Source organism: Chrysoperla carnea, chromosome 2 (genome assembly GCF_905475395.1).
Source record: "Chrysoperla carnea chromosome 2, inChrCarn1.1, whole genome shotgun sequence".
Classification (NCBI taxonomy): domain Eukaryota; kingdom Metazoa; phylum Arthropoda; class Insecta; order Neuroptera; family Chrysopidae; genus Chrysoperla; species Chrysoperla carnea.
Window position 1 is genome coordinate 7887350 of NC_058338.1, and position 27428 is coordinate 7914777.

General features: G+C 30.7%; 1 protein-coding gene across 1 annotated transcript in view; it reads right to left on the reverse strand.

The window, feature by feature from the left end:
- Positions 1 to 6072: 6072 nt before the first annotated feature.
- Positions 6073 to 27428, reverse strand: part of LOC123291410 (nose resistant to fluoxetine protein 6-like) — a 55863-nt gene continuing 34507 nt past the window's right edge. The window contains exons 2-9 of the mRNA XM_044871685.1: positions 19272 to 19450; positions 17736 to 17923; positions 16228 to 16618; positions 11938 to 12209; positions 7995 to 8510; positions 6589 to 6916; positions 6299 to 6514; positions 6073 to 6201 (exon numbers count right to left, since the gene is read on the reverse strand). Of these exons, the coding sequence (XP_044727620.1) occupies positions 6073 to 6201; positions 6299 to 6514; positions 6589 to 6916; positions 7995 to 8510; positions 11938 to 12209; positions 16228 to 16618; positions 17736 to 17923; positions 19272 to 19450 (2219 nt within the window). The remainder of the gene's footprint in view (positions 6202 to 6298; positions 6515 to 6588; positions 6917 to 7994; positions 8511 to 11937; positions 12210 to 16227; positions 16619 to 17735; positions 17924 to 19271; positions 19451 to 27428) is intronic.

The window sequence follows — 27428 nt, forward strand, 5'->3', positions numbered from 1 at the left end:
AGGTTGCCCCAGGGTGTCCCTTCCAACACATTCACACACTTTTACACACCTCTGAGAACCAGCAGATCCTTCCCTGTTGTCTTTTCCTTCTTTGTAATAAGCTTTTAATTCTTTTGTTCGCTTATATTCTTGTATAGCAGCCCATTCCGTATTTGTCAATGGCCATGAATCATCTATCAGTTCTACCTTCAAATAATATCGAGTTTCTCTTATTTTTGATCCCGTTTGTGGTATTTGCTGACGATCTTGAATCTCCTTAACCATAGAAATGTTTAAAAAATTTTATAAAAAGCATGAATTTAATATTTTTTACCTTGAACGGTTCAAAAGTATCCAAAGATTCTGTTTGTGAGGGTTGCACAGGTTCAAATAAATTATCCGACGAATTAGATTGTATTGACTTTGCTTTGTGTGGGCTCAATGACCTAATACTTGCTTTAGGAGTACCAACATGTCTTAATGCAATCGGTGGGAAAACAACACCATGTGTACCAGATAATTCATATAGTAATGTACCAATATCTGTCATTAACTGCACTTTAATTTTTGCTTGATCATAAGTAGTGCCAGCACGAATAACAACAGTAGTATTGTTTTTTATGCGAATAAAACAGCCGCATACAACATTTGCCTCATTTGGTACGTAGATACCTTCTAATTGAGATTTGTGACATTCCTATAAAATACAGGGTGTTCTGTTATTGATAGCAGAAAATTATACCAGTAAATTAAGCTTATCAAGAAAAATGGAAAAGCTCTTTACCAAATTTCAATCTGAGGCCTGATTCGGGAGATGTGGCTATAGAAAAAATAGAAAGATTTATGAATTCACAGACCTATCAAATTCATTAAATTAGTAGATGTCACTTTAGAATAGAGAAGGGACTGTCATAAAACAATAATTGATTGCAAATTAATTTAATTGGACCTTATTAATTTATTTTTATGACCTCTATTGTATCAAACTTACTTTAAAATCACATTTTAATACATTCAAATCTAAGTCTTCAGTTAACAAATGTGCAATTTGTAAAATCCATGCAGTATCCCATATATCCGTTGGTTCTAAATTCCAACCGTATGCCACAATTGTATAACCTGCCTCATTTTTATTAAATACTTGCGCCTTAACACTATCCACAAATCTTGGCATCTCTTCACTCGTATCATTATCAAATACACGTATAACTTGTGTTGATAATTCCGATTGCATTGTAAATCGTAAAAAAATTGATTTTGGAACATAAAACTTACATAACAAAAGTGGCGCCCATGAATTTGTTTCAGCTTTTATACGTTGTTGACTGCGAAAAGTATATGTGGTTAAATAATAAGCGTAATCCGAATAAAAATCGTAATCATAAATATTAGTTTTTTTTAGTAATGCTAAACAAATATGTGGCACATTCAAATTACGCTGTTCCACGCCAAAGAATTTATCATAATATTCTCGTAAGGAAGTTTGTATAGAGTCGTACTGTTTACTATCAATAAATCTCTTCTCCAAGACCCGACGCACATAAAATCCTCTAAACATTGCTTGAATTTTCCTGGCTGCACTATTTTCAATACTATATTCGTCGATTAAAGTCGGCGATAATCTAGGACCGAATAACACACTTAGAGCATATTTTGTTTCTTTTGGATTTTCACATAATTCACATAAATCAAATAAAATATCAACAATTTTCTCGTACAATAACATTTTCATCTTTTTAGTACAGTTAACCGGACGAATAAATTGATAAAATGCTCGCATACATGCTTTAAAATCTACGTAGCCAATCGAATTAAAATATGTGGAAAATGCGTTACTAAAACTATTCGCATATTCTTGTATACGAAATGGAATTTTTGTCATTGATTCAAGAATTGGTATCGTTTTTCCCATGAAAAAATTTGTATTTGACAATATATATAAATTACTCGCAGTTTCGGATTTCAACCATAAACGGAATATAAACCGACCTTGAGGTATGGTTAAAGATCTGCCCGCTACACCCATTGTATTCAAAAAAAATTCCACTTCGCCAAATTCATTACTCTCAAATGTATATTTCTCAATTAAAACTGAGGCTTTTGAGCGATAATTACTTGTTTTCTGTAATACAGTTGAACCTAAGCTGGTTCCCATTATGGGTCTGGTATATTTTACACACTTATGTTGTAATGAAAACAATAAAAATTTTGTAGACAAGGAATCGATAAATAAATAAATTGGTGTATTTTTAGATATAAGTAATTCATTTGGCCAGAAAAGTATTTGTGTTTCCACTTTGTCATCTTCAATGGTAGCTGCACTAGCGACTGATTTTCGACTTTTTTTATCATCTGTTTTTGCTGATACTATACTATTAGCGGCAGATTTTGGTCTAGATTTCTTTTCGTCACTTTTTAACGTTACCAACCAATTATTTTGAAAAGTTCCAGGTATAAAAAATAAATGTAGTTCAGAAATGTAATTGAAAATTTGATCAAAATTACACCATAATAACGGAGATGGTATTGACGGTGATTCTACAGCTTTACTCTTTTTGGAACTCTTACCACTTTTACCACTCTTACCACTAGGAGGTGAATTTGTTGCTCTGGATGGAGGAGGATTTACGTCTATTTCAAAATCGACAGCAGGGGCTAATGATCTACGAAATGTTGATAAAATCTCAAATGCATATGTACTTTCAGCATAAGGATCCGCTGGATAAATTTTTCTTTCACGTGCCCATTCTACCCAACGATGTTTTTTCCATGGTTCTAGCTCTGCAACATTAATAAAATTTAATTTTGCCGAATGCTAGTTTTATATCTAGAATTTAATCATACGTTTGGCACATTTGTAAAGCCAGATCTTTTCCGGCATTTTTGTAAGTAACTTTTTTATGATTTATTGATAATTTTTATTGAAAGCATTCTTACTGATACATAAGTATATTTATTTCCTATGTAAAATAGGCATTTTTAATATGCAAAGGATTAATTCGATAAATATTTACCGTATTATGGTGACGATTATTTTGATTTTTGTTCTAAATTTGGCCATGAGCCAAGCGGAGACTTAAGCGTAATTCATATATTTGTTGTTACAAAATTAATTACCTGGCATTTTTTCTGGTTTCTCGAGGACGCAATTACGAGTTCGCTCCACATAACATAAATGCCCAAAACAGGGACTTAATTGTGAATTACCATAATCGGAAAAGTGTATGTCATTTATTAATAAACATAAAAACATTTGTTTCTCTATTAGCACACTCGTGGCAGTATTAGGTTTCGTTACGGTAATAGGAGTGGATTTACCTTTAGATTTTGCAAGTTTTTTTGAACCTTTTTGACCTGATTCGTCTTCAGGCCATGTATATGCTGTTGCATAAGGTCGACACATCTCCCAAATTGTTTTTTTGTCAACTCCTTGAAATGATATAAACACAGCTTTGCTTTAAATAGTGATTGGAATAAGTTATGTAACCCTCGAATGGCTTACCTCGAACATCAATTTTTTCATAGACCCAACCAGTAATACTATGTATTGGACTAAAATCGACAATTTCATCTTTTTCAGTCCATGTTAATGCTGCTATTTTTAACAAAGCTTTTGTTAAAAATATTGGCCATAATATTGCAACATTTTCCGTAGCATTTGCCGCGGCCACCATTGGCAATAAAGCACGACCTTGTCTATCAATTGGGATAAAATCATCCATACGAATCAAAATCCAACTGCCACCATAAAATAAACGCGCAACACAAACACCTATGATACCAAAAGAATTTTCAAAAAAAAATCTATCGCAAGGACGAAACTATCAAGTAGTGTTTCAAAAAACAATCCAGAAATCTAACAATATATGTCCCAATTTCAGCAATGAAATGGATATTTTTTGGATAGCATAATTATGAAAAATTTTACCATTTGCATTCCATGTAGGTTCCATTGGTGCATCTTTTTTTATTTTTCCACATGAATATACATGAAACCATGGACGCCATGGCTCGTTTAATAATGATTGAAAAAATTTTGGCATTTTATTTGTGTATCGATCGCCAAAATATTGTAAAACACCAAAAGAGGATATAATTAAACGCATCAAAGGACTGCACATCAAATGGCGATTCAATTCAAATAAGTTAGGAAATTTATAGGGTTCGTATTCTTGAAATAAAGTTATTTCCGAAGCCTGTGAAAATATTTGAGTAAGAAAATTAGCCAAACAATATTGAAAATCAAAATTAACTCACTGATTTAAAATAATCATAAGTTCGAACCCAACTAGCGACTTCCGACTGTAAGATATCGGGTAAGAAAAAAGTTTCTTGATCAAAGTATAAATTTTTCTCTAATATTGGCTAAAATATAAAAAACTTTTATTTATAAAAAACTGACTTTTTGAATATAGTAAAAAATACTTTATCCTTATTGAATGGCTCCATACGAATTGAATTATATTCAGAATCAGTCCATTCTGGCCATAAATATCTTGGTTGATTTTTAGGGTTTGATTTCCTTTGATTTTCTTGAATTGATAGATAACTAACCGACATTTCGAAGAAAAATTGTTTTTTTTTTATTAATGTCAAAAAACTATACAAATATTAATTTTAAAATTACTATCGCATAGCATACTAGTGATTCAAAATATAAAATAATTACGTCAAAAATGTCCCAAAACCGCGTGTAGAAGGTCTTGCGGAACGTTCCGGAACCGCAAAACTCCTTTTCTCTGTTTTTTTTTACAAGGAAAGAAATCTATTTAAAAAAAATTAGCCTTCTCTCAAAATTTTCCGAATTCATTATCAAAATCCGATAGATTTCCTTCACTACTCGTTTTTCTCGAAACTATTATTAGGTCGGTATGTAAAATAAATTTTTTTTAAAAAGTTTCCGTACTTATATTTCGAAAACGGAATGGAAAAAATCGTAAAGCATGAAAACACGTACTGACTCATTTTTAGGGGGAATAAAAATACAGTATTTAGTTTTTTAATACGTGGACGACTTCATGGTCAAACAGAGGTCAACTTTGTTGCTGTTGTTGTTTATTTTTAATTGAACTACTTTTTTTGTAACAACTCATTAGAACTTTGAGTCTAGAACTCATTTGCTGTAGACCCCACCGAGGAATTAACAGTTCTATTTCTCGATCTCTGAAAAATAAAAATAATACACTCGAAATTTATTTCATAGTTTTTTTTATTCACAAAAATATACAATTTTACTTAATACTAAAAATCATGTTTTAATCTTGATGTTTTTTTTTTTTTACTTAAATCGAGATCAAATTATAATTACAAATTACTTTATACTATTTTACACATGAAAATTAAATCTAGAATACTTCGAATTCAAACATTCTTGGAATTTCAAGGGAAGTCTTTTAAGGTGTATTTCGAACGATAGGTCTTGCCTGTTGTGAGTGAGTTATACGGAGTTATCAGAGTTTTTAGTCGGTAATGAAAGTAAAAAGAAATGTTTGTGTATGGATAGAAACATTTATATGAATGTGTGGGTAAAAATAAATATGTATGTGTTCAAAACTTTTTTGAACTTAACTTTTAACTAAAATATAAAAATTTTCAAAGGGATTTTTTCTAGGATAAAGAATAAATTAATAATGATTGACTTTTAGCCTGTTTTAAATTTCACCAATAGATTTTGGCGAAGAACGTTCTCTATCAAATATACGAGTGTGTATACGTGGGCTTACTTGTTATTATACGGAAAACGGAATCGGGATATAGAGTGAGTCAGATTGTAATTTTATGACGCACTATGATCACTTGAAACCTTAAAGTCTTTTACCACTTTATTACCACTTATTAGCACCAAAAGTTTATGATAAGCTACTTCATTTTCAAATTGTTGACTGTAAACCTTTTTTATTTTACTTCACAACACTCATTTCATGAAAATTCTCACAATTATTCTTCATTGCACTTAAATATTCAAACTAAAACGTTATTTAGCACAAAATTGTTCAGTTTTAGTTTTGTATCCTAACGCCAAAATTTTCTTTAAAAGATTTTTTTTTAAATATCAATATAAAATGAAATTAAACTCTTCAATTATCAATATGTTTACACTGTTTTTGGTTTTGGACCATCCACAATCAGATGTAGTACCCTTACAATTGGTGCTTCAAAAGCCAATGATACTACTAAAGAACATAGAAACGAGGCAACAGCATTTCCACAAACTATAACAAACTATGGAAAACGCAATGATTAGAAATCGGTATAATTTGTTTTTTTGCTGATCAGTGAATGAATTTTCGAGTAGAAATTTTCTTTTTCAAGGACTTACCACACTTAAATTATGTAAATGCACAGGTCCATCACGTTGGTTTCCACTTAAGGATAGTATAATGGGATGAATTAAGTATGCGCAGTATGTTAATCGACTCAAGGGTAACATTCCACGGAATGACAATAAGGCGTTTATTGGGCCACCATATCCTGTACTACATGCGACAGTCATCCATGCTAAACATATAGCCCATGCGGTATGACCTAATGATACCTAAAATACAAAATTTTAGTAATAGCATATTTCCTATGAAAAAATCTGCTCCTATGAAAATTGTTTTTACTTACATAAAGCGATGAATATGGTGTTCGTAATCCTGTACTCCCTAATCCATAAACCAAACTTGCCAGACAACCTAAGGATAACATCCAACACAATAATGCAACAATTCGTGGTATTTGCATTTTAACATTAATTTTGAAGAGTATCCAACCGGTAATCATTCCAATTAAATATGGTCCAAGCCGTGTCCATGGTTTCTCATATAATTCATTGAATAAATCAAAAGGTGCCTCAATACGGGCATGGTAATTAAAATAATTGGCGATTGCATAAGTTGTTATCCATGCACTGACCATAAATGTAAGTAACATTCCAATTGCAAATTTCATGGATCTAAAAATATAACATATTGCTTTTATAATTTATCAATAAAACCGATCAAGGTCTTGCTGATAGCACCGCGTTACAATATCGTGTCCATACAACACAGATAAGTAAAGTGAATTTAAATTTATAAAATAATCGTAAATTACCAATAATAAAGGAAATCACTTTCAATGCTGAGTACGGATACTTCTAAAAAGCTCTTGTAGAGATCCCTCTTTTATGGAAGCTCTGGGGACTTTAACCGCTGCTTCCCTACCTTAAAATGATACAATGCCCTGAGTCGGGAATTGTGTTTCCGATTGTTTTCTGTGCATTTTAAAGGTCTCACTTCCTTGACTCTCTATTTTCGTAGAATTTTCCAAAGTTCTAACAGAATTTATAAATAATATTCGAAACAGAAGTCTCAAGTAGGTATGATCATACATTCACTTTTTAGAAACTAACAAGCGCGAATCCAGCCCTCAAAAAAGTTGATGGGCACGGCACAGCATCTGAAAATCGGCCAAATGCGAATCGGGGTATGAACTCGCTGATGATCGATATAGTGCATTCTTACAAAGGAGATGTTTACAAAATATATGACGCCCTGACCAAGGTTGATCAAGAAAACTGGCTGGAAGAGTTACGCTACAAATCTTGGTCGCATGCTTCAATGAGATAAGCCACCGGCTCTGGTATGCCGGAATTTTCACATTCTGTTTTCCATTTGGCCATCCAGAGTCGGTATTTATTTATAATAGTTGATTCACTATCATTAATGAATTGCCGGTACATCTGAACCACTTTTTCACTGCCTAGATATCGATATTCCAGTACTTGACACCAATATTTGGTTCATTGATAACGGAATCGAATATAGGGGTACGTAAATTGATTTTCGAAAGTACTCTTCCACCGATTTCGCTAGGATTTTTTTTCGATTTTTGAAATCTACATGCTTTGAAACGAATGTTCCCCTCAAAAATGACCAGATGGGGATTTAGTACGAAATTAGGAACAATCATAAGTTTATTAAGGTGTTGGGCATGCCCATCATGCCCATATGGGTGGATCCGCCACTGTTTGAATTTAAAAATAAACTTACCGTAAGGACACCAACAATAATATAATTCCAATTACATAAAATTGTGTATCATTTGCCATGTACCAACTCCATATCATGCACATCTCACTCAACGGATACAAATTATTAACATAAACTAAATTACGCCACCAATATTGATCACAATTATTAATATCATAAATAATTGCATAATCAAATACACTATTATTTGCACCCCATTTAATTATAATATCATTTATTGTTAATATAAACATATAAACGGGTGTTAAACGTATGAAACGATAAAATAATAAAGTGAAGAATTTTAATGTGTTTGTATGTAAAATTTGTGCAAATGTTGGTACTTTCTCTAATTGTGAATCGGTTATTAATGTGGCAGCAGCTGTACTTGGATTTAATATTGTTGTACCATTTATTGTTGATGGTATACTACCAGCAACACTATTATTGTTATCAATTGTTGTTGAGAGTTTTTCTTTTTTCTTTTGTTGTTTCTTTTCCTCGGAACGGTAGTATAAGATTGATAAGAGTAGACCACTGAAAATTATAGAAAATATAATTCGATTGAGTATAAAAAAAATCAACTAACTCCGAAAAATTTCATTAGATTAAATAGTTCTATCAATATTTTCTTTTAAGTAGTATCCAAATTTTTATACCAAGTGTACAGGGTGTTCTGTTATTGACTGCAGATCGTTGGCCTACAGAATAAGATCATAAAGACGAAGGGAAAAGTTATTTGTCAATTTTTGATCTGAGGCCTACTTTGAGAGATAATTAACAAAATAAATTAATATAATATTAATACAAAGCAAATAGTTTTATCGAATCACAGTTCACTGAGATGTTAAAGACACTACCAGCCTATTAAATAAACTAAGTGGGTTGTCTTATATACATACGACAACACGATAACTCAAAAACTAAAAAAGATATCAAGTTGAAATTTTTACAGAGTGCTCAGGCAATAAAAAGTGAAGTTGAGTTCGTAAATGAGCAACATAGTTCAATTAGATCTCGTAAACCGTTAGAGATAGAACAAAAATTTAAATATAAGAAATGTTCCTTATAAAAAAATAAACAACTTTCGCTTGAAACATTTTTTCCAAAACATCACTGTTTACCCGTGAGGGAGCAAATTAGGTTGGAAGATTGTGTAGCACCTATATATAATACATACCTATCATGTGTGTGTGACATGTATGTATGGCTAGCTATCTCTCTTTACTTACATGACGTGGAAAAAGAAACGATTCCGTAATCAACACTGTCTATACATGGTATTTAAACAATTAACCCAGTCAATCGTTTGTTCTCACTTGTTAATTAAAAATTACTCTCTGAATTGATCAGTAAGGTCCCCACACAAGTAGTTCGTTAAATATAACAAACTAAAATTCGGTTCATTAATTACTAATTTATTTTTTTCTACTACTGACGAGTCACCCTCCTTAATTTTTAAAAGTTTAATTAATTCATACTCATAATGACGATATGATAGTCGAAATACGTATATAATATAAAAATTAATCTAGGCATTTTCCTAATTGATAATTGACCTTTGATTTAAAATTTGAATAAGAGAATCCTGTTTCTTGATCAAATTGAAAAAGTTCGAAAAAATGCGATACAAAAATTCGATTAGCAAAAGTTTGCAAGTTAAATTTCAACAACAAATAATGTATTGTCAAATAAAAAGAATATTCTTAGTATATTTTATTGATTGGCTATTTCAATTCAATTCATTTCTATACTTTGTAAAATTTACATGTGATCCAGAAATGCATTTATTGTGTCGAACATAGTAAGAAAAAAACTGGGTCAAACAGTGTGTGACAAACGACGAAACACAACTATAGGGGATACTAATAATAAAAGTTATTACCACATTTTTGTATACAATATTTTATTTATAGCTTTTAGTTATGTCCCTTAAGATTTGAAAAGACTTCCGTTAGTCATGATAAAGCATTTTGTGAATGGTTGGTTATTCAACGAGCTTTATACTAGTTATAACAAAAAACAGATATACACAGACTTGAAGTTTGTTTACAAAATTAAAAATTTTCAGAGCAATGAAATCATATGTTGAGGGGTGCCGAGATTAATACCTGTTGGAGATGATCAAAACCGAAACTACAATAGGGCAACCGGAGCAATGCCCTCTGGCTGGAGATGGAAATAATTTTCTTCTTCTGGCACTACTACGAAAGTTGAGCGGACTTTCTTTAAATTAAAGTTGATCAAAATTTTTTTGCGTAACTTTATGGGACAACATTGCGAGTATATTACGAATATCTACAGTTTCCCGATTTTTCGAGGGCTTGCAATGAAAAAATTGAAGTATTTTGATGACGATTTTCTGCCAAAACCGCATCTTTCTAGAATGTCTAGAAGTTCTTTGGAATTGGTATAGATCAGACAGTGAGTGAGTCAGCGAAAAACAGATATTTTTCACCTTTGACCTTGAATAACTTACGGACACACAAAATTTTTTGAGACATTTGAGACAACTTTTATAACGCCAAAATAAAGCTTTATACGAAAATTCAGCTTATTATCTCTCATCTCGAAGATGATCCCTTAATAGATTGGGCCAATTGATACCTACGTTAGTGTCATATTTAATTTTGCTCGCCACAAAAGCAGCTGGCCTATTCGTTAGAGCAATCACAGATTATGAATGCAAATCCTTAGCATTGTTAACATTTTTTCGGAAGTTATGCGTTCAAAAATATAATATAATCGTATTATTCATATATTATTTATATCTCATATCAACAGGGATAACGCCAAAGTAAAAGCAAAAAAAAAGTGAAAACAAACAATTGACTAAGTTAATTGTTGAAATACCATGTATAAATAGTGTTGAATATCAGTGCTTGCATTACTATCCATACTAATATTATAAATGCGAAAGTAACTCTGTCTGTCTGTCTGTTACTCTTTCACGCCTAAACGGCTGAACGCATTTTGATGAAATTTGGTATGGTGATAGATGATAACCTAGAAATGGTCATAGGCTATAAATAATCACGCCATCGTTCTTAGGGGGTAGGCAGTAGGCAGATAACTAAATTGAGTTAGTGATTTTTAGTCGTTTTTGTTGGGACTTTTGCTCTTTCACGTCTAAACGGCTGAACAGATTTGGATGAAATTTAGTAAGGTATTAGATGGTTACCTAAAAACGGATATAAGATCAAAATGATGACGTCATCGTACTTAGGGGGTAGGAAGTAGGCAGAAAACTGAATTGAGTTAGTGATTTTTTTATGGTTTTTGCTGGGAGTTTTGGTCTATCATGCCTAAACGGCTGAACGGATTTTGATGAAATTTAGTTAGGTGATAGATAGTAACCTAGAAAAGGATATAGAATATGGAGGGAGGGGTGAAAGTGGGAATGTTGCACAGCAAAGCGGGTAGTTCACAGCTAGTTTTTTATAAATTAGAAGAGTTTAAAAAACCAATATAATTATGACAGATTTTCGGCCGCCATGTATTTGAATTTGGAAAGTATTTTCAAGATTTTTTTTCAAAAAATTTGTCCCAAAAAATGATAGCTCTTTAAGTATCCCTTTCATTTCATCTGATGTCCTTGACCATCACTTTGATATTGATTTAAGAAGGAGTGTTATAAGTTTAAAGTGTTTATCTGCAGTGCGCCCGTGTGCTTCTCAGTGACATTGTAGTCTCCTAAACGATCGAACCGACTTGATTGAGAAAATTTTATAGCTAAGTTTCCAAAAATCGCGAGTTATAGTGTAGACAGACAGACGGATAGATGGATATGTACTTATAAGTTGGCCATATGAACATCTCTATACCAAAATTTTGTTCGTATCATCAATAATTTTAAGCGTTACAAACTTGGGACTAAAATTAGCATACCTTGATATATATTTCATATATACAGAGTATAAAAAAAGCCCTTGAAAAAGGATAGAAAAATGCTCTGAATACTCACCTAATAAAGAAGAATGTATCGACAGAGAATGTTGCATTTGATATTGTTTGAAATAAAAAGTAACGTTCAGTAATGCTCCGTAATGTTTTATTTGTCGCATGTTGAAATACACTTAAATATGTATGAACCATGATCACCCAACATAAGGACAGGAAACGTAGACCATGTATACATGTAATAGCATCACCAGATGGTTTCTCAAATGATAGAATTTTTTTCCCATTTGATATTGCCGAAAAACATAATAATAACTGTGAGAGAAAACCTGTTGAAAAAATACAAATTAATTATTTAGTTTACACATTTGTTTCTATACAAGCAAAAATACAGGATGATCTGCGAATAAGGTCACAAACTTTAGTTAAAAGAGGGTCAATGTCAATAGTTACGAATTATAAGCGCATTAATCGATTCAATTGAAACAATTGTACCGAGTTTTGTCATATCCTTTGAACGAGTACCTATTTTCCCAAAATAATTCAATTTCTAGTTCTCGAAATTCAGTGTTATGGCTGTCTGTTGCCTCACACTATGGGCATAGTGTCAGAAATTCTAATTTTTTAAGGATATTATAATACAATAGCGAATATTCATGTAATTTTGTTATATTTTTAATTCATTGCAAAAAGTAAGTAAAAGTAAGTAAGTGTACAAAAATATTTAAAATAGAGAATAATTTTGAGATATTTAAACGCAGTCTTTTTGGCGCTTTCTGTTGATTACGTATAATTATATGAACTGTCATTTTTGGTGACAGCTCACATAATTATACGTTCAATGTACTGTTTACTACAGGTGTAATACCCACGCATGTAGTAATTATAGTATATATCCATGGTAATACCATACAAAATATAAGTAATTAATACCATAAAGTATGTCTACAAGTCTGAAAAGCCACATACTATGATGTCACGTCCGTTTTAAAATTTGAATTTCTCTCACTGAATTTGTGTACTTTTATTAATTAATTTTAAGTTTACGGAAAAAAATATTTAAACCAAATTTAAAATAAAACGCATATTTTAAATAAAACGCATAATTTATTACAAATTTTATAGGATAACAGCGCTACAGTCAATTTAGCTGCCCCCTCCATCTACAATGCTCCCTGCCAATAAAAATGTACTGAATTATTCGTTTTACAATTAAATTGAATTATAATTTCAATAAAAACATAAATAATTTAAAAGGTTTCAAATAGACCAATTTAACACAAAACGCACATTACTAAAATATACAAAAAATTCCATTTGTTCCCATTTCGTCAAAAATATATTGCGTTATACAAAATAATAGGAATGACGGAATGTTTTAAAGCATTAAAATGAAGGGTGGGAAAATGACATTATAAAGATAATAACATAAAAATGTTTTGAAAGTGATGGATGAGACATCTTCTGAAGGGTAACTATATAAACGTGTCTCTTTAAACACATCGATAAACAAGTATAGGTATCATGTTGTAGGTGAAAGAAAATTTACGTAAATAGCCATGTCACTAGCCATCATATCATGTGACAATACGAAAACCATTGAGAGTATTGGCATTACATTTATATCTTAATGAATTTTAAACGAAAGGCGTATTTTCTTTTTAGTCTTTGAAGTATAAACCGTCAGCATTCACGTCAACCGTTCGATAAAGTATACGAACAGGCCCTGAAAATTTTCCGAAGTTAATAGTTTTTTGTTTACACTTGACTGAGTTAATTGTTGAAATACCATGTATAGACAGTGTTGATTACGGAATCGTTTGTTTTTTTACGCCATGTAAGTAAAGAGATATAGCCACTCTTAGATGGTCAGACATACATACATGTCACACACACATGACATGAAACAGTGATGTTTACGAAAAAAGGTTTGAAACAAAAGTTGTTTATTTTTGTATAAGGAACATTTCTTACATTTTAACTTTTGTTCTATCTCTAAAGATTTACGATGATGGGTCCTACGGACCCCAAGACCCAATTGAACTACGTTGATCATTGACGAACTTTTTACGTCCTGAGCACGCTGATTGATATCTTTTTCCTTTTATGATTTATCGTGTTGTCAGTCAGACAGACATTCAAACGGACAACTGGAAATTTTATGAACGACTACACCAAAATTTTGCGCCTTGCATGAATATTTTTAGGTGTTACAAACTTGGGACTAAACTTGGTATAAAAACTGTAGATAGGTTGACCATCGTAACCGATTTATGAGAGAAAAGAAATAAAAAGATTATAGGAGAATATTGACAGGAATATGGAGGGTCTGCATATAGTAGCCGTCGATTATTTGCTTTAATTCATTTATGCCTACAGCGCATAAACCTTCTACATAGTAGGTTTTGAATAACCTTTCTTCTTATTCTCAAGTCACTCAATCAAAGTCATTGATATATATTTTCCAGAAGGTAATTAATGTTGTTTCCCTTTAAACTGTAAATAAATAAATGAGGGTTTGGTGTGCATAGAAAATTATTGGTTTAGAAAATTATTTATATGTGTTTATCTATTTATTATAAACTCAAACTCCGAAATAAATTATCTTAAATCTCAGGACGTTGAACAACAAATTGAGTTTGAGTTCGTAAATGAGCATTCTGACCCATCTTGTGAATCGTTACAGGTAGAACAACAGATGTAAAAAAATTTTTATAAAAAATAAACAACTTTTGTTTAAAACATTTTAAAAAAAATGTAAATTAGGGAAAAACTTTATTGTTCATTTTCCCCAAAACTATAAAAGATTGGTATTTGAAAATTTGCAGGTAGCATTAACGAGTACTCTTGTGAAAAATCCTCGAAAAATGAAAAAATTCTAGAAAATACTTTCGAGAACTTTCGAAATTTTCGAAAACCAAATAAATGTCCATATTTGTATTGGTTTTATAAACTCTTCTAATTTATAAAAAATAATTCAAGCACTTATGTTCAATACTTTCTCTACAGGATCTTTCAACAATTAACTCAGTCAATTGTTTGTTATCATTTTCAAATGCGGCATAGTGGAATGCCGTGTTATCGAAGGTTACCAAATAAGTTAAGAAAAATTACCATATTTTAAATGTTGAAAGTTATGTAATTTTACCAAAAAACTTGTAAATATTATTTTTAATTTTTTGTGGCAAAAAAAGGTTGATAAAATCACAAACCAGGATTATATTTTCACCAAAAAAATAGTGCGTTTCACTTCCTTTTGGTAAAAATAGCAAAGCAATTTTTTATAATGTAGTATTAATACTACAAATAACTACGTTCAAGTTCGCTGTTCTAAATCGGGTTTTGATTCTAGTTCTCTTTTAGAAACTTCATTAATCATTTGAAAGAAAAATTCTATTTTCTGTAAACATATACATCATTCTAAACTATAGAATTGAATATGAGATTTATTAAATTAACATGTAAAACTTATTAAAAATAATTTATCGCTGTAATTTTGTATTTTTATTGTTAAAACGTACTTGAAGATATTGATAATAATAAACTTGAAGGACAAGCATTGTGCAAGCGTAAGGAAGCAACATTGAATTGTGAAAATGACTTTCCATTCTTTTTCTTCCTTTATTCCCGTACAGCATTTCAATTTAGTACAATTCCTGTATAATATTGATGGATACAAAGTGTACAAATCGAAAGATGAAAACATTTTCAATTTTGATATTGCTAATAAAATAACAAGAACAAGAGGTATTCAATTTTACATCAAATGAAGTATTTAAGATAATGAAAAGGGTGCGTAAAATTGACGGAAGGCCGCCATTTGTTCTAGTTTTCGATAATTTAAGTATTTTCTAGAAAAGTTTTTCATTCTTTTTTTTCAAAAATTTCCTTAAAGGTTCAATACCCTTCAAATTTTGAAATGTTAATTTAAGTCTATCTAAAGAAAAGTTTCCATGGTCACAAGTCATGAAAATGGCAGGATTTCATGTTACAGCTAAATTAAAGTTGGAAAATGTACTCATTTGTATAATATATGCCTATTTGTGTATAGGCAAATACATATACAGATATGTATAACTACATGCATACGTGTGTTTTTTAATGTAAGGGTGTTGTTTTTTAATTCTTGTTTTTTTGAAGAATATGTTACGAAATTCAAAGAAGAAGCAGTGTTAAATGTTCAATGGATCAATAATATGAAGTGTTAAGATCAATATTTTCAACTACAAAATTTCCAATCGTGTATAAATTTTAAAATTCACACCATTGTGCACATTTTAATTAAATTATATGACATACCTTGTCCTAACGTTTTATTATTTAAATTTTCAGCTGCACTGCTATTATTATTATTATTATTATTATTATTGTTATTTGCATTTGCATTCGTTGTCATTCCATTACCATCGCCAGCATTTCCATTATCATGATTTGTTGTTGGTGGATAATGTTGTTGATGTACCATTGATATTCTATGTTCGGTGGATGCTGTTGTTGCTGCTTGTTTATGTTGTTTTTTCATTAAAACTAAATTAATTGTATTATTATTATTGTTGTTGTTGTTTGTGTGTATTGTTGTCCCATTGCTAATATCAGCACCATTGTTGTTATTATTATGTTCATTATTGTTTTCAATATTTATTGTATATTTTTGTTGTTGTTTTATTGTTGCAATACGTCGATTTAATAGCCATTCGTAACATGAGGATGTTAATACTAATATTGTCACAATTATGGTACTTATTCTGAAACAAAAAAAGGTTATTTTATGAAGATATTTTATTTATTGTATTCTCTAGAGCAGGCATGGGCGAGTTATTTTACGTCAAAGTCACCATTGTAATAACTTTATTGTGTGCCATAAACATTATTATGTGTCTCTTTATCCAAATCCGCATTGCTCATAGAGGAAGAAGCGAGACGGATATTCGACTCTTCTACCTATCTCAGTTTCTCTAATAGTAATGAGATAGGTAGAAAAAAAATGTTGTCTCTTTGTTTTACTCGTATTTTTGGTTGTCACTGGTTAGGTTGTCACTGTCTTACTCGTATTTTAGTTTTCCAAGTCACGTTTGACCATGCCTACTCTAGAGAATACATACACAAAGTAGATAATCTTTTCGGGAATTAAATTACAGGACTTCAGTATGACGTCATAAATGTAAATATAAATTTTTAAAATTTTTCTACCCCTTGGAATTAGTCGAAAAAAACACAATTTTGTTGTTTCCGAATTTAATAAAACTTTGTTTAAAAGGTAATTTTGTCCTAAAAAATAGAAAAATTGGATTTATTCGATGATTGGGAGAATAGTTTTTAAGATATCATCCCTTTAAAAGCAATTTTAGTGGATTTCTCGAAAACAATTCATCCAATCTTCAAATGAAACGAGTTTTGAATTTTTTTGGGTCATAATTAGCTTATAAATACAGTTTTATCGAAATCAGAAACGAAATAATTGTCTCGATTTTTTTAAGGGGTAAATAAATTAGAGCTTGTTCAATACGAAGTTTGCTAGTCCAGAATTTGAGGGCCCTTTTAGTTTGATAGATTCGGTACACCACTGATTTTATGCTTCTGGAATTCTAATACTATATATTCGAAGTAAAAATATATTATAAATTCAAGGCCAAACAAAAGCATGGTTTAAAAATAAAGTACAACGAAATAAAGTATATTGACCATTTTAACCAAAAACAAATTTAGATAAAAGCTTCTATCTATACAAATATAAAACTAAGTATATCAAATTACATAGAACAGACATACATACCAATACGCTTATATGCAAAACATGTACATTTATGTAAAAACGGTTGTCTATTAAAAAAAAAGAATAATAGAAAAATACTATAAACTTACACAGCAATATAAAATGAAACATGATCGTATGGATTAAATTCACCAGGTACTGGACGTACACTTAACAATTCCAGTGACGTGGATGTTAATAAACTTGTGGACTCAACAATATGTTTTTGTAAAATTGAGCGTATATCCTTTACAGTACATGCTTTTGGTAAACATAATCCCAATGATATAAAACGTGCCTGTAACAAAAAATAAAGTAAAAATATACATATTTAAAAAAAAAAAATAAATAAACAAAATTGGTTTTTATCTCAACATATAAATCAAAAAAAATGTTTCTTTTTATAAGTAGATGTTTTTTGCTGTTAATTCGATTTTAATGACTTTAAATATTATGTATTGATTTTGTAATCAATGATGCTTGTATAGAATGTACAAAAAATTTGAACTCGATATCAATTTTCACTTAAAACAAGTGAAAACAAACAATTGACTGAGTTAATTGTTGAAATACCATGTGAAGACAGTGTTGATACTCTATCACATTACACATACATATACATGTCACACAAATATAACTGATATTCCCATATAACACATACTATAAAATTTGCCCTCTCACGGACAAACAGTGATGTTTACGCAAAAATGTTTCAAACAAAAGTTGTTTATTTTTTTATAAAGAATATTTTTTATATTTAAACTTTTGTTCTATCTCTAATGGTTTACAAGATGAGTCCTAAGGACCCAAGACTCAATTGGCCTATGTTGCTCATTTACGTACTCAACCTCACTTTTTACGTCCGAAGCACGCTATAAAAATTTCAGCTTGATATCTCTTTTCGTTTTTGAGTAATGGTGATGATAGACGGGCAGGTGACAGACAGACAGACAACAGGAAATGGACTAATTAGGTGATTTTATGAACACCAAGCTTGCGTTGGTATGGTATGGTATGGAGGTTAGCGGGCCATGCTCGAGCATCGCGCCTCGAAGCAATGGTTCAGAGCACCTAGCCAAATAGACCCTTGTACTCTATCCCCGCTACACTTTTCAGTGGCTATTATAACCAACTGATGTACTGAAACCCAGGATTTGCCTAGCGCTGAGTTTCCTAATTTCTTCTGGCTCGACTATGGCCAGACCAAACCATTTTCTTTGCTGCTGTATGAGCGCCGGGCAGTAACAGAGAAAGTGGATCGATGTTTCTTCTGAATTTTCTCCGCATCTGTCACACGCGGAAGATTGTCTTTTTCCAATCTGATGTTGGAACTTGTTCAGGTTATCATGCCCTGTGAGTAACTCTACGATCACTCTAATATCAGCTCTTTAAGCTTGCGTTAGTTATTGCGTATAGTTATTTATTTAGGTATATTAAGCGGGAATCATATACTTCGATGATAAATTTGAGACATAATTTTTTCTGATCGTAAGTGTTCGTATTCATTATACTTTCCTCCTTGAATAAAACAATAACAGCATGAATCCTCTATTCGCTCAGTGCATGAGTTTTATTTCAGGGAGTTACCATAGTAACGACACACATAAATAAATTAAAATTCATTAATAATAATAAATAATACTTACATTTGGTGTAATTTCATTCAAATGCATTCGTAATTTTGTCATATAAAAATGTGCCTCGAATGGTGGTATAAATAAATTATAATATTCATTCTGTAATTCATAACATAATGTTTTTGAACCCAACCAAAAATCATTTCCAAAAAAGAATTGTCCATTATAACGACCAGATGCATCGTTCACTGTAACAAAATAAAAAAAATTGTATTTAAGTAAGTGTTTAATGAATCAAAATGTGAATTCTTATTATATATTTAATTATAAATTTGTTGTTTTGGTGTTAAAGAACGATGATTCAGCGGAAAATATGTTGGAAAGTAGGAAACAAATCAGACGGAAAAAACCCTTATAAAAAATAATAAATAAAGCTTCTTATATACGATCAAAATATTGTTGGTCTAAATTTACTTAAAAGTGAAAATACTTTTAAGGTAGTAGTCCTTAAACGGAATTAACAAAATTCGAATTATTTTCGGAGATACAGCGGATTTTCTGGTAACGAAGTATGAATTGATCACTCTGTACTGGGACCTTCTGCTGCTTCAAAAGAATGCAAAACAGCTCGGTTTGCAGAAATAACTTTGCAAAACATTGCATACGAAGTAGAAGAATTGTATGAGTTATATTAATTATCAGAGTTACTCTGCCGGAATGGTCTCTCAAATCTGAAACGCGTTTAGGCTGTTTTCGTTCAGGAGCAACTATAATCAGTTGTCTATGAATATATATGTCAAACTTATCTGTGTTACTTCGTATAATGATACCGATATTACGTCACCAAATTGGATGCCCGCGTAATTTAAAAAAAGTTTAAAATTTGTTTTTGGCAAGAAAGCATGTGTATTTTTCTGAAATAAATTTTTGGTGGCTTTTTATCAGCAAAATCAACATTTTGAAGTACCTTTTCAAATACAGTAGAATACCCTATTCCGAACAAATTATTAAACATCGAATAGAAAGTATTTTATGGTCGTATAAACCAAACTTAGAACCATCATAAAATTGAACATAATTGTTTATCGATACATGGTTGCATTTAAACCATTTTTTTTTCCAATAGACACTTGTTAAATATAAAATGAAAAAACCTATCTCTTACAACAGATTACACTTCATTTCTTTTCACACCAATAAAACAGGAGGAAAAATCCCTTCTTATATTTTATTTTTCTCGCTTCGCTATCGTAATATGAAATGATCATCTATACCAAATAACAAAAATTGTTACAATTTTTACATTTAATGATTTTTAAAAGCAATTTAACATTTATTAACAAATTTAATCGTGTAGAAAATTTAAAAAAAAAAAACAAATGATAACAAACAATTGACTGAGTTAATTGTTGACATACCATGCATAGTCAGTGTTGATTTCTTTATCACATTACACATACAAACATGTGACACATAAGTACATAACTGATAATCAAGTATAGTACATATTATAAAATTTCCGCCTAATTGGCACCTTCACGGGTAAACAGTGGCGTTTACGAAAAAATGTTTCAACAAAAGTTGTTTAATTTTTGATAAGGAACATTTTTTAAATTTAAACTTTTGTTCTATCTCTAACGGTTTACAAGATGGGTCCTACGGACCCAAGATCCAATTGACCTATGATGCTCATTTACGAATTTGACCTCACTTTTTACGTCCTGAGTTCGCTGTAAAAATTTCAGCTCGATATCTTTTTTCCTTTTTGAGTTATCGTGTCCACAGACGGACGGACGGACGGACAACCGGAAATGGACTAATTAGGTGATTTTATGAATACCTATGACAAAATTTTTTTCCTAGCATCATTATTTTTAAGCATTACAAACTTGGGACTAAACTTAATATACTATGTATATTTCATATATACATGGTATAAAAAATGTAGTATGATATATAAATGTATTTACTTTTTTCTCATTCAGCCTTATCTGATTGTTTCTCGGTAATTTCTAGAAGTTGAAACACATGATAATAAGCTTTAATGTATTGAAATAAAACAGATCAAATGACTTCCGTTTAATGAATATTCCATTTTGTTTTCGCATAAAAAAATAAAAATGAAGTAAATGAGCATGTTATACTTGGTCCGAGGTATATGACGATGCATCTTTTCCAACTTTATGCCCTGTAAGACAGCTTTTTGAAAAAAAAAAACCACCTTTGAATTGGAGGTCAACATACTTTGTTCATTGGTGTTTAACAAAAAATATAGTTTTAGACGTGTATTGTTTTATTATACCTATTTATAAACTGAAAACTTTTTGTTTGTCTGAAACAAGAGATGTTTTGTATAGTTTTTTGTTAAATGAAATGTTTTGTTTAGATTCCATAATTCACAGACACAAGGATTATGAGATTTAGTTATGCGATTATTTAAAACTATTAATCTTTTAACAATTTTCTACATATATAACATAATGGGGCACTCCAAAATACTTCGATGTATATGAAACGCCACTTAATCCTGTAAAAAGTTGTAGGATAACTATGAAAGTGAATATAGGCAGCATCCTAGAATTAACAATAAAAAAAGGTTTTCATGGGAACTGTCGACGGAAGAGAAAACTTAAAACTTTGCCACAACTGATCTTTGCTCTGGCGTTCGGTCTTTATCCTGATCTTCGGCCTATGGTCTGGCTGGAACCTCCGCAGTGGAGCTCGTTGCGATCGCATATAGCTCTAATAAATACCTATTCACAATACCTAAATAATAATAAATAATACCTCAATACTATTCAAATAACTGTCCCAATTCTAGATAAATATAATTGTAGTGCAAATAAATACATTTGAATAGTAAGACGTAATGTAATATATAATTTAAATGCGCTTCCACCATTTATTTCATTGGTTTTAATTTTTTGGTGCGGAACCTTCAAAAACATTTATGCAGTGGACCGTATTGTGAATCGTATCATTATCACATCCACTTGAACTCATACACAAAATTTCATCAAAATTGGTCCATCCGCTTAGGAGGAGTTCAATTACAAACACGCGATAAGCGAGTTCCATGATTTTTGCTGAGCCAAAAATTGCTCAGTAGGACATAAACACTTGGCGAAAGATAGCCAGCAAAACATAAACGAAACGACACTTTTTAATGTCGAGTTCTATTTGAAAGCTTTAAACGTATAGACTAATCGAAATGACGAGGGGTTGAATCATGTAAATGAAACTACTATGTAGAAAACACAGTAAAATCAAAATAATATTTGTTATTTGCTGTCGTACTTTTTCATCTCATGTACTTTTGTAAATGTCAATTAAAGAAGAGTGATTTCAATTAATGACCTTTTAGTATAAATTGAATAAGTTTTAATAGCCATTTTATGGAAATTATAATTAATTGAAATAGTGATGATTTATTTTCGAAATCAATTAAATATCATTAAAATTTGACTAATAAACTATAAGTATTATAGCAAATTGACTTAAAAGTTTTCGTTATATAAACACAATTAATAATAAACTAAATCATTTATCTATTTTGGATGATAAAGCTATTTAAATTAATTATTTGTATTTCTAAAATATACAGAATGTTCGATTTACATCTAGGGCTATAAATATCACGAGTATGACAGAGTGAGAGGTATTATATACATGTGTTGGAGGTTTGATATGCGTTGAGATAGTTGTAAGACGCTTGGAGAGTGGGAGTTTCTTAGTTGAATGGATGAAGTACAACAGATAAGCCACGATACAAGTCACTTTTACAATTTTATATAACATCTATAATACCTCTTACTAAGATGCAGTGCTTAACACATGTACTCTGCCATACTCGTGATATTTATATGCCTAGATGTAAATCGAACATTGTGTATAATATTGTTAATGTAAAAGGGCTTGATATACTTATTTACTAAATACAATTATACAACTCATTAATTTACTTAAATCTCATCCTATTTCAATCAATTTGTGAACTGAAATCAAATACAATTTACTATAAATATTTATTTTCGAGAAGATTTATTATTACTGGGCTGTTTATTTTGTTAGTACAGGGTTTTCGATTTCCCTGTTGGGTAGATTTGTTTGTTTCTGGATGATAATGACCCTACGCCAGTCCTGCCGTATGCTCCAGGCAGGATCAAGTCCATCAGCAAGAACGAGAAATGGAATTTCTCGTTCCCAACTACCAGACAGCTCTCCGCTACTAAGCCTGAAATAGTGCTCTACGATATCTCATCCAAGACTATGTACGTTATCGAGTTATCTGCGCCCGCAGAAACGAACATAGTCTGGAAGGAGGAGTCAAAACGGACTAAATATCTTGATCTCTTGCAAGAACTACGACAACTACACCCTGGCTACCCAGTCAAAATGGGTGTTCTCATTATCGGTGGCCTTGGCAAAATTCGTCCCATCGTCCCACTCTCGAGACGAATCTTTCCCAAATTCCAGTCTGCAGGTCTCATCTTCTACACCTTATCTCTGCCATGCAGAAGGCTGTCATCATAGGCACCCTTCGTACATTGAGATCGCGTCAGACTGTCTTCAAGTAACAGCCCTTGAAGTTTCTTTTATTTTTCTGCTGGGGATGTTGAAATTAATTTGACAAGAAGCCTTTTCTACTCTCGTTTCACTCGTTAAACGTGTATCCTTGATTATTTGTTCTACTGAACTACCGATAAAGGTAATCGAATTCGCTCTTATCTAACTTTTTTGTACAAAATATTATTAAATAATGTTTAAGTTTGTAAAACACACTTTCGAAGTTATTATATTTTTTCCCTTCAGCTATAAGTGTTATTTATAAAATACATCAATCATGTTTTTTTTATACTTGAATGAAAATTGAGGTAGATATATAAACAAAAATTGTTATTTTTTTATCTATTAATTTTAGTTTACAAAAAAGAAAACAGGCTTACTTTAATTAAAAATTAAAATTGGTTTTTCATTTAAGGTACTTGTATTATAAAATGATATTTCTAGTAATAGCCTGTTGATAGATTTGTACAAAGTGATCAGGGCTAGATTTAGAAAAATAACTAAGAAAACATTTCTAATATTAATCAAACTGAATCAGAAGAAATTTGAAGTGAGGAAATTCTTAAGCTTTGCCATAAAGAAATAGACTGCCTACGCTAGGGCAAATAATTGATTTCTTAGAGTTATACATTTTGCACTCAGCTTAACTCATAATTATATTATAATAATTTTTTTCACTGGCAAACACGCTTGACTTTTAAAATTGCGAATTTTCTTCCACTCTCCAAATTTTGCCGCCATGGGCACTAGCCCCAACTGCTCCTATTGTAAATCCACCGCTGGTTAGCAGTGTGAGTGTGGTTGTCGGGTTCTTTGGGCCCATTAAGACTTTTTTTGGACAGGTAAAGAGCTGTTATACACAATTTCGTAAATTCAAACTTAAAGACTATTTAATTCCAAAATTATGGCGACAAGGATTTTTGATCGGTAGCAACTTTTACTCGGCAAGTTGGGAGTTGTATCATATCAAAATTAACTGAATTCACTTCTGTAATAAAACTATGGAATATTTTTGATGGTTATAAGCAATTTCTTTCTTAGGTCGATTAAAATAAAATTTAATTTTTTTAACGATAAATGAATGGTAAGCAAACAACGAAATCATATTAAAAAAAAAATTATTAAAAAAAAAAGCCGTAAATGTAATTTAAAGAACGCAAAATGATGGCGATGTTATACTACTATCAATTTAAAAGCTTGTTGGAAAGCTTAACGACATACATATACGCTTTACGTTATAATATAAAAGTTGAACGAACGAACAGCTTTATTACATATCATTATTATTGTTTTATTAAATTTAAAATTGAAATAACGCGTGTCTAAAATTTTATGTGTTTTTTATCTACACAGTTGTTCTAACCATGTGATATATTATAGTTTTGGAAAAATTACAGTTTAAAAACTAACCTGGAGATGGGAGTGAATCTTAGAAGAAGTGGCCAAGAATTGAAGATGTTACAGAAGAATTCTAAATCAAATTTCTGGCCAGAAGTCACAGAACTCAACTCTTTGCCCAATGCCCAAGATTAGTAGATCCAAAAAAACTTGGCTGTTTTGCCAAAAAAAAATCTACTTTATGACGTCGTCATCGAAATAACAAATTATTGAATTACGCTCTCTAGCACATCCAAATTTTATCCGATTAATTTTGATAAACTAATTATGGAATTCTACCAAATTTGGGTCATACTTTTCAAATTTGTATTCAAAATTAACCTGCTTTTAATAGGTTTCAAGAATTTCGGGTCTTCGTCCTGAAATGTAGCACAAAGGTGAATGGTAGCGGAAAGCTAACATCATAAATTTAACCAATTGTGGGTAAAATTATTGGGTTCCAAAAAAATTCTATTCCGATCGGATAAAATTTGAACTTCATGATGTCATCAAAATCCAAAAAATTGAATGAAGCTCAATTACATCCACATTTTATCCAATTTTGATAAACCAAGTAATTAATTGTATCAAATTTGAGTCATACTTTCCAAATTTGTTGTCAAACTTAACCTAGCTTTACCTTAGGTATCAAGATTGTAGGTTCTTGATCCCGATATCTAGCAAAAAGTTGAATGGTAGGAAAAACTAACCTTTGATAATGCAAATTTTGATCCAAAATTAGTTTATTTCAAAAAAAAAAGTAAATTACTGTCCCAGACAGTGTGAAAAAGATAAAAATTAAGCCAGTTCGACCACCGGTCTATTGGCCAAATAAGATGTAAGTAAGCCCTAGTATAACCTGCGTCAAAGTTTTTATTTAATTATTAACACTCCGTATAATATCAATTTTCCCATAATTATTAAAAAATTCAAAACAAGTTAATAAAATATCAAGTTTTATGATTGCAGTATAACAGCAGCCGCTGTTCAATGTTATTGAATTAAATAATTTTATTATTTAAAGAATTGTACAGCAGTAAACTTGGAATTAAAGTTAACAAAAACTTAAAACATACATTTAACATACTTTTTAAAAACTTTTCATTCGTTTTTCAAACAATTACATTGGCTTACAAGAAACATCTAACTCTTTCTTTACGACATGGTGACGTAAGTAAATTGAGCATATGTTTCTCTTTAAAAATTGTTAGAAAAAACTATGACCTCGCACAAATTAGATGTAATCTGTATTTCGGTCAAACTTTTTCAAATACAAATGATAGTCTAAGTCATTCTTTAAAGTTAGTCACAAGTCATGAAAATGACAGGATTTCATGTTATAGCTAAATTAAAGTTGGAAAATGTACTTATTTGTATAATATATGCCTATTTGTGTATAGGCAAATACATATACAGATATGTATAACTACATGCATACGTGTGTTTTTTAATGTAAGAGTGTTGTTTTTTAATTCTTGTTTTTTTGAAGAATATGTTACGAAATTCAAAAAAGAAGCAGTGTTAAATGTTCAATGGATCAATAATATGAAGTGTTAAGATCAATATTTTCAGCTACATATATACGTACATGATTGTTGACAATCAAATTACAATAATTTTTTTTATATAAATGAGTATATTTTCCAATTTTAATTTAGTGATAACTTGAAATCCTGTCATTTTCATGACTTGTGACCATGGAAACTTTTATTCAGAATGACTATCATTTCCCAAAATTTGAAAAAGTTTGACCGAAATTCAGATTACATATAATTTGTGCGAGGTCCAATTTTGTAGCTTCCTAACACGATTAAGCAATTTGTTGGTTGGATAGCAGGACATAAGTTTTTGTACGTTTGATGTGAGTTTATTTCATAGTATTCTAAGGCGATTTTGTCAAACAAATCGTAATTCCTGGCGTTACCCGTGTTAGTTCCATAACTTCGTTATGATAACACAGGCAAATTTATGCGTTCCTACAGGAACTTCTTTTATAAAAAAAGATTTGATAAATTTGATGAATTTACTTGCGATCTGAAAGGCATTTACTTTGATTTACGTTTTCTCTGAATGTTTTCCCTAAAAACAATTTTTTGTTACAAAAGAAAAATCACTAGTTAGAAAATATTTTTAAAGTAAAGTAACATTATCACTAGCAACTGTTTTTTTTTTCTTCAAGTTTTCATGTTTTCAACTTTTTTAGCTTTATGCTATTTATAATAGTTTTCGTCTCAAGTTAGTTTTTATGTAGAAAAGAAACTTTGTGCTATGATATAAAAAACT